Source organism: Papilio polytes, unplaced genomic scaffold (genome assembly GCF_000836215.1).
Source record: "Papilio polytes unplaced genomic scaffold, Ppol_1.0 DF822067.1, whole genome shotgun sequence".
Lineage (NCBI taxonomy): Eukaryota > Metazoa > Arthropoda > Insecta > Lepidoptera > Papilionidae > Papilio > Papilio polytes.
The window spans coordinates 2,395,165-2,404,507 of NW_013527137.1; the positions used below are offsets into that span (position 1 = coordinate 2,395,165).

The 9,343-nt window shown below is 32.7% G+C and overlaps 2 protein-coding genes across 2 annotated transcripts in view; both read left to right on the top strand.

Annotated features, from left to right (window-relative positions):
* Window positions 1-201: 201 nt before the first annotated feature.
* On the top strand, window positions 202-3,480 carry LOC106107437. Its single transcript, XM_013288287.1, has 6 exons — window positions 202-437; window positions 1,021-1,206; window positions 1,625-1,775; window positions 1,846-2,180; window positions 2,383-2,484; window positions 2,633-3,480. The coding sequence occupies exons 1-6, from the start codon at window positions 250-252 to the stop codon at window positions 3,078-3,080; spliced, it is 1,410 nt and encodes a 469-aa protein (XP_013143741.1). The 5' UTR covers window positions 202-249; the 3' UTR covers window positions 3,081-3,480.
* Window positions 3,481-4,840: 1,360 nt separating this feature from the next.
* The window catches only part of LOC106106837 (serine-threonine kinase receptor-associated protein), a 5,657-nt gene continuing 1,154 nt past the window's right edge, over window positions 4,841-9,343 (top strand). Inside the window, exons 1-7 of the mRNA XM_013287496.1 lie at window positions 4,841-5,067; window positions 6,137-6,271; window positions 6,486-6,644; window positions 7,802-7,923; window positions 8,057-8,138; window positions 8,491-8,658; window positions 9,273-9,337. Coding sequence (XP_013142950.1) covers window positions 4,953-5,067; window positions 6,137-6,271; window positions 6,486-6,644; window positions 7,802-7,923; window positions 8,057-8,138; window positions 8,491-8,658; window positions 9,273-9,337 — 846 coding nt within the window. The 5' untranslated portion in view covers window positions 4,841-4,952. The remainder of the gene's footprint in view (window positions 5,068-6,136; window positions 6,272-6,485; window positions 6,645-7,801; window positions 7,924-8,056; window positions 8,139-8,490; window positions 8,659-9,272; window positions 9,338-9,343) is intronic.

Genomic DNA, 9,343 nt, shown 5'->3' on the forward strand with positions numbered 1-9,343 from the left:
GGGGCAGTCTAATAATCAAGAGAGGGGGGCAGTCTAATGATCAAGAGAGGGGGGCTAGTAATAAAACTATTTTTTTATTCCGAAGGTAATGCTATTAACATGTGGTCCAATTTTTTATAAAAACACATAGCTATCTGTGGTTTTTCTTGGGCTTGGTTTTTTTTTACAAGGCACACCCACTCCTGATTTTCCATATTTATTTATTTAATCCGCAGTATATCAGCGTCTTGGTATCTCCGTTTGGGTGAGATGGTGAGGAACTACTCGCCGGTGCTGTTTCCTTACGTAGCTGTGATACTCTTGTTAGCAACTAGAAGTAATATGATAAACTTGAACGTCCACGGCACTTGTCTGTCTGTACATCAAGCCTTGTTGTGTAAATATTCAGAAGCGTTGTACGCGATAGCTCTGCTTGGAATCATCGGTATGGCTTTCACGTAAGTTTATTTCATACTAATATTATAAAGAGGAAAGATTTTTATTTTTGTATTTATTGAAATAACTCAAAAATTACTGAGCCGATTTCTTTTTAAATTCCACGCGGACGTAGTCGCACGCAAAAGTTAGTAAGCTATAAAACGAGTAAACGACCCCAATTCGCCGAAATAGCGAAGGGACCGCCGTCCAGATATCCGCTTTTGCATATACCTTGTCTTTGATCTATGGGGAAAGATCATATATGGCTCATGCTGGGATGCTGAAGTTTCTATTTATTGTATTATTTCTTAGTAATTGATTAGTATTAGGTTAACCATGTTTCATTAGAATAAAACTCAAGTTATCTAATTTGAAAACCCATTTAATGAAATGTAGCTGAGAAACTGGCCTTTAGTTGATTATGAATGAGGTTAGGTTAGTCTTTGTGACTTTAAGGTTTTACATAAAGAAAAGCATTCCAAGATGTAAATGATCACTAAAATATGTTTATTAAAATTAGAGAAAAATTTATTACAGTTTTTTAACATCATGTCATCGGATGTAATTTGAAGGATTGTTTCAAAATGTGATATATATTTTTAGATACATACCAGTACTACATATAAATGATATAGTGACGTTAAATAATCAAGAATTAATATACTTTGGGCGGTCGCTGTTGACTGTGGGCGCGTACTACGCGGCCATGGGCATCGTGTTTGTTGCTCACGCGGCTATACTAGCTATCATCGTGTTCAGCTCACAACTCGCATATAGGTTCTTTTTAAGGTAATTTCCTTTACAAATGTCAAAATTCAGGTGTTTAAATGACAATAAAAGACTTCGCCATTGGTTAACAATTACCGTTATAATGGCAATTTGTATTTTTTGATGCTATTGGCTTATAATTTTTGTCTCTTGCATGACTATTATTTTTTCGATTTGTCACCCTTTTTATTGAATAACGCATAAATATTTAGCCCGTAATTTGAATCTTACAAGCCATAGAAGTATCATAGTTTAAAAGTACGAAAATAACTGACTGACTAGATGCCAATACAGGCTTACTACATTCGGAGACGTTAAGAAGTACTAGTCATTAAGTGTATATTTTGTATGAGAAAACTACCGTAATGGACTCAAATTTAAATATTAACTCAATAAACATGTCTGAGTATGGATTGTCTATGTATTTGTCTTTGAACAGGATTGTCTGGCGTGGTGGTGGAAATGTTGCAGAAAACGTAGCTTTGGGACTACGTAAGTTACCAGTAATTGTGACCTTAACTATGAGCTTCATAACATTTAGTTGCGGCGCCGCGGCGCTGGCGCTCGGCGCTGCCTTCTACGCATTTATGGTGAGTTTTTACTCTATGATTCTAGCTATCATTAAATTTCTCTATGGTTAACAGATAAAAAAAATTACAGATATCCAAAATGTACGAAGACTACCTCGAAGATTATGTTTATAAATTGATGGCGATAATAGGAAGTAGGATCTGCAAGATCTTTACTTCAAAAAATAAAGAAAAAAGTAAAATGCTATCCATAGACAATAAAAACGATAAAGAGGACATAGATAAAGAATCTAAGGAAGAATCAAATGTTTGCCAAACGAAAGAGGATACTAAACCTACTGAAGAACATGATAATTTTGATGAAGATTTGAGCAAATTGAACTTCCACATGATGATGTTGCTCTTGTGGTTGATAATCACTGTCGTTAATGTTCCCGTACTTTTGACTTGGGCTAGGAATTTTAAGTAAGTATAGAAAAAAAATTTAGGCTCGGAGCCCCTAAGTGGGGACATTACTGAGCTGGCGATGAATTAATAAAAAGAACAAAACTTTAAGTAAATACTCAGGACCATGTTCAAGTTAAAACATGAACAACAAAAATTCTATATTGTCTACAGTTCTATGTAAATCATTGTCTATGCTCATTGCAATGTTTTTTTTTTTCAGATATAATGTATCCTTATGTCCTGATACTTCCTACATCTCTGGTTGTGTGATGACATTCTGCTCGGGTGTTATTTGGCAAATGGATGCACCAAAAAGGAAATCGTAAGTCATTTCATTTTTAAACAGTTTTTTTTTTGTAAAATCAAGTTAAATACCTGTATTGATAGAACTGTTGATGTTTTTTTTTTATTTTTCTGTTTTAAGGAGTTTTTAAGCTTTTTTAAAAAATTCAACCTTTTTTTTGTTTTAGGGTCTATTATGAAGCAATAGCTAATCTTATTATACCAATAACTATATTTATATTCGTATTAGGACCATTTACAATGACATTAGTCAATTATGGCATGACTTTTATATTCACCATAATAACATTGCAACAACTATTTCACTTATATTATCATGAAAGTAATGAAACAGTTAATGAAGAAGTAAAATCAACGGAGGAAACTGACACTTCTAAATTACCAAGTGCAAATGTACTAAATAATGATGAGAAAGCTAGTGAAGAAACGAGAGCAAAGGATGAAAAAGGTGATGAAACTCAAACCAATGAAAAGGAAAAATCTAATAATTCACATGTAGATGAAAAGTTAATTGAAGATTTACCCAATGAATGTGATGTTTGTGATGAAAATAGAATATATAAGGTATTTAAAAATCTCAGAGATAAATTTAGCTTTAGTACTGAAAACTCTTAAATGACCAGTGGAAAGTTCCTTGATTATTTCAAGTTCTATTTGTGAGTTTGAGGAAATTGTTAAATAAAATTAAATTGTTTTTTAGGCAGCTAATGTATGAGAAAAGTTGTTTTTTGTAAATATTTTTTAATTGCTAGTTTTAGCAATGAATATGTTTGTCTATTATGAAAAAAAATCTGATTGAAACAAAATATTGAGATTTTTTTATACAATTAAACTTTTGTTAACTTGTACTAGATTTTTTTTAGTTTGTGAACTCAGCATTATAATGCACTACAATTTAAATGACAACCATGAGATTTTTTTTACATACATTTACATCCCTTTTTATTTTGTATAGCAAATGAAAGTATTTGTAACAATTGACATTATCTGTTTATAAATAAAGAACCGAGTTTTCTGTAATAGTTTTCTTTTTAGTATATAAAACATTTGTCATTTGACAAACTTATCTAGGTCTATTGACTCTAGCCTATAGCCCTTCCTTAAAAGTAGAAAATGTGACAAGAGACAAGAGTGGATTACTTCAGTGTAGACTTTACTGTTGGGTAAAACCAATTTTATCACACTATGCATTATGTTTCTTTCAAAGGTGAATCTGTAGTACTTTTCATTTAGTTTCATACATGAAATTTAAACAGCAACTCACACCATTCGTTCAGAAGAGTAGGTAGACTAGTGACTTGCATTTGATGTGGTCCAGATATACTAATCTTGATTGTACATTTAGAAAATAATGTATGAAGGTATTTAGTAAAAAGAACAATATCTTATTGGACTTCATACAAAATATATTTCAGGCATTAATAGAAATCAATTTTGTCAATATTACACTTTATGAAATAAAAGAGCGGGAACTTATTATCTATTTATTTGAGAACATAAAAGACCAAAATTCACAATCATCCCCTTGAAATGTTACCCATCACTTCTTGCTTTTCTTTCCGGAAGGTTTTTCTTCTGTGTTTTTAGGGTTTTGCCAGTTTAACGGATTTCTTCGGTACATCGGCCACGGTGGCACGGTCAGAATAGCAGCTAGCAAAAACCCGGCTCCAAGAATGTACACTGATTGAGAGAACTGCTGAACTATGTATCCCCAAATAAAGCCGACAATACTGAACAATGTAATGATTGCTCTATACAATTTTTCTGCTTTTGCTTGACCAACATAGTCAATATGTGTAGGAATAGACGAGAAAAAATCCATTTTAATAACTTAACTTTTAGTTCGCTTTGCTTTGAAAATTTGTGACATTTGACATGAGGGACACGTCACGTCAATAGTGCTGTCTTCACTAGAGATGTCCGATTTATCTCTTGAGCGATGAAACATCGATGTGACAACACTTAAGTATCGATTTCATTCACGACTTATTTTTTTTAAACGTTTGTTTTGTGACTCTTACATAGTTGAACGCCAAAGGAAATTAAACAACATGTTTGGTAACGCAGATTAAATGCAACACATTCTAATATTTTGGTCATAAATATATACTAATACGAAAAAACGAATATTTATATGATTGTGAATAAATGATGATGAATAGAATCGATAATGTTGATAGAGTTCTACAAATACTTACATTAAGGCTCCAGGTTTTGTTTTCATAGTGGTTACTTTCCATCGTATTAATTTATTTACAAACAAACAAATGTTCTAAATATAATTAAAATGTTAGACACTGTGTAATACTTTACTAAAGCGTTTAAAAGTAATCTGTAAAACCGGTATTGTTTTTATCGACCATCACTATGCAGTGCGCTTTTCCGTCAGTCGATTGTCAACATTCAGTACGATCAGACTCATTAGGTTAATTTTACAGATATTATATTTATTTTCCAAAAAGTACAATAATCGAAATTAACAATAAAATGACAACGTTGAAACAAGTTCCTCTCACATGTGGTGGCCATACTAGACCAGTTGTTCATTTGGATTTTAGTGACGTTACAAGTGATGGATTTTATTTGATTTCGGCCTGCAAAGGTAAGTTTTAAATATTACTTGAGTATCGGGGTGCCGTTTTTCCATGGCCTACATATTATTGGAAGACTTACAAGTGTATTTTGTTGTTTTATCATATGATTGTTGGACAGATGTTGGAGAGCGTAGATGCGTTGAAAGGCCTTCACTTTTCTTATTTTGCTAGTAGTTCCGATCGGCCGGTATGCATTCTGAATGTGATCTGACCTTCTCTTTCCGGACATGCAGGAAGCGCCTTGACTGGTGTCCGTATATTTCCTCGCGGCGGCTGCTTGCCTTGACAGTAAAATCGTGCTTTTTATTTGCGCCTGTGTGACAAGACTTACATATTACACGACATTGTATGTTTACGAAATGCTGCTAGGCTTCAAACTTTGTTTCTTTCCTGTTGCCTGTTGACATTTCACTTGTGTGGGTCACCTTGTACTTCCTCAAGGTTCCTAAAAGTACTTGACATTATTGTAAACCACATAGAATGTTAAGCAATGCCCGCAACTACTTTCATTGTTTCATTGATTAAGGAAAATGAGTTAACATTGTGATAACTTTGTACAAGATATATCTTTTAGTTTTATTTAACCTTAGTTATGATATTTAATATAAAAAATATTAAAAAAGATAATATCAATAAGATAATTTTTGTCTCAAACATTTTAGTTGTTTTTGGTAGGCAAGTCATCTGATGACCACTGCTTATGGACTTGGACGATAGACAGGCAGACAATTTTCTATATTTTGCATATTCTTATTTTTATTTAATAATAGTGTTTATTTCATTTATATTTAAAATATCATAGTCACAGTATTTAAAGTTTTCAGCTACATCCCATTGATTTTTATATCAACAGTTTAGCATTTGTTATTAGAAATATTGGGGAAATAATGTTTGTTTCGAAAGAAATTTAATTAAGTTCACATGTAACAATAAAAAGGTGAAATTATTCTTATAAAATGCAATATAACTTCTAGAGACTTCATTAATTACTAGTTTCACCTTAAAGGGATATGTAAGATTGTCAATGTCTATAAATAATTCATAACATCCTTTGTTATAGTATGAGTTTCTTTACAGATGGCAAGCCCATGTTGCGGCAAGGTGAGACAGGTGACTGGATCGGAACTTTTGAGGGTCACAAAGGCGCTGTGTGGGGGGTAGCTTTGACACAAAATGCAAATCTAGCAGCTAGTGGAGCAGCCGATTTTTCAGGTATAAGTTTACACTTGATTAAAATGGAGTAAACATACTAAATGGAAGTAGTTAATGATGAAATTGCAACTTTTTTGCTGAGTTTCCATCCTAGGATATATCACATACTAAATATTACAAAAAATTAAAATAGTTCATACATTATGTATCAAGTACACTTCAGGGATAAGTTACTATGTATCTTATTTAATATTTAATTTATGTTTTCTTTCAGCAAAATTATGGGACGCTCGATATGGTGAAGTGGTCCATACATTTGACCATGAACATATTGTAAAGAGTGTGAACTTTAATGCTGATGATACTTTGCTGCTAACAGCTAGTAATGAGAAACTAATAAGGGTTTTTGACCTCAACAAACCAGAAGCGGGAGGTAATTCATCATTTATAACTTTAAAAAAATGCATACAGTAGTAAAATTTGTATAGCAATATATGGAAGGTGTAAAAAAAGTAATTATGTTTTAGTATAAAGGCAAACTGATATTGTAATAAATTATATTATTTTTGTCTGATGGCAGCAGATTTTCTAATTCCAGTATGCAACTTTTAGTAGAATTGTACTATTAACTAGATTAGTCATGTAGATAAAATAATTAGTAATTTTTTTTTGGATTTGACCACAATCTTTTTTACTTTACAACTATTTTTGTTCTTATCAATGGAGTTATTTCCAGTCCTACTTCTTTCTGCCATCCTCACCTTAATGAATAAATTATATGTAAGAAATGTAGAATAAGTTTGTTCTATCTCATATTAGATTGTAAATGTTTAGTCCAGCCATAAAGACTGGAATCTTTCAGTATTTAATAAGATTATAAAGTAACAATGTTTATCCCATTGGTGGAAAAATTGTTTCCTGGGGGTTACACTTTGTATTATTTGATATCCTTTATTATTTATTTTACTCTAGCAGTAAATAAATACGGAAGATAAATAGAATGTCATGTATATTTCCGCAACCTTGAAGTAGATTGCAAAATAAGGCGAACCAAACACTTTCTTTCCTTATATTCCCTTAAATAAGGTTTAAGCGTTATTAACCATTTTTTTTTAATATTTCACGATACAGAAATGAGTTAACGAATCTCATTGTTTAACTACCTATTCAATGGTAGATTAAATTTTTGAGCTACGTTTTTTGTCAGCCTTTAAAATTCCACAAACTTGCATGCTTGTAATTGTACAATTTCTCGGAAATTCTCACAATCGAAGTCAACTAAAATGATTTTATAATCGATGTGTCAGATTTGATTATCGTTTATTGAAATGAAACATTATTTACTGATTTGTAAAGAATTTTATAGCGTATTCTATAACAAGGGGATAGCCAAAATCTTTTTAGTGTCCGAATATAATTGGATAAAGTTGGTGGCGTGATGTTTTAGAAGGAAATGGTGTCACGTTCTTCACGAAGGATTAAGTGATTGCTTAATTGGTTTTTATGTGTATGAACATAAGAAGATATAATTTTAAATTATTATTATTAAAAACGTGTAATAATAAATATGTTTCTTTTTACGTGTTCCAGCTTTAGAAAAGTTCAGTGCACACACGAACAGTATTAGACACGCTGTTTTCCTCAATAACTCGCGAATCGTCAGTGTAAGTGACGACCTTACCATGCGCGTCTGGGACAGGAGTAGCGGCCAGGTGAGAAACTTAGTGTGTTTACACTGAATACATTCTAAATACATTGTAATCTATCAAATTTTATTTTAAAATATAGATATAGCAATATGGTTGGCTTTGTGTAATTTTAAAATTATTTTCTATTTTCTTTCAGGAAGTCAACAAAATAGAATTTCCTACGATTCCCAACAGTTTAGAACTGTCGAGAGATGGCGCTATACTGACAGTAGCACATGGTAACGTATTTTCCATTCATTTTTATCAAACTAATCGCAAATCTTGAATCAAATGGTTAATTTCTAATCTCTGAAGAAAAGGGTCTTAAAAATTATGTGATGTGATACAGATGTTATGTTAGAATTAAGTAAAAGTGCTGTCCGTAAAAGTTACAAAAAATAAAAAAGTTGCATTTCCCTTTACAATTTTGATTCAAATATTTTTTATGTATAGATGTAGAGTGCCTCCCTAGACAATGTCCCATTTGATTAGCGATATCGCTGACTTTTAGAAATATACGGAACTGACCATTTGTCAAGAGGAATGAAGCAGTAGGAATGTGTGTCAGTGAGCATTGAGTGTTGTCATCAGGTACAAACGTGTCGTTCTACTCGTCGGACACGATGCGCAAGATGCGGGAGTTCGAGGTGCCCACGGCGTGCTACTCCGCCTCGCTGGCGCCGGGCCGCGCCACCTTCGTCTGCGGCGGGGAGGACCTCAAGGTCTACAAGTTCGACTACAACACAGGCACAGAACTAGGTCACTATTATAAAATTCCCTTATTCATGTTATCGTTATCTGTGGTTAACACTTTGGGGTCATAAAAATTGTAACCACTTTCCACATTATGACTGATAACATAGCATTTTAATAGTGAAGGAATTATTGATATCGGCCCAGTAGTTTTTGAGTTATTTCAATACATACAAAATACAAATCTTTCCTCTTAATATTAATGTAGAAAATGGTTTTTAAAAAAAATGTTAAGTGCTAGGGATTACTTAAAAAGTAGTCCATACCACTATGCTTGAGACAATTGTTCACTAGCAGCCGGATACTAAAACAATATTTTAGTATGTAACTACATTTTACCTGATACTTCCTCCACACGGAATTAAAAAAAAATAGTAAGTAACCTATGTGTTCTTCCAGATTGTTCTACATTTGTGCCAAATTTCATCGATATCCGTTCAGGAGTTTAGGCTAGAAACTTAATAAACATCTATCTATCCTTCTAAATCCTATTTACGATATCAGTAAAAAGTAAGGTTAATATGTAAATTAATCGATTCTACATAATTAATCGAACCAATCGGCAAATAAAACACTTTTGACTTAAGCCACTACTAAAGTACAGCGATTTATGTGTTCAGAATCAAACAAAGGTCACTTCGGGCCGGTGCACATAGTGCGGTGGTCGCCGGACGGGGAGCTGTACGCGACG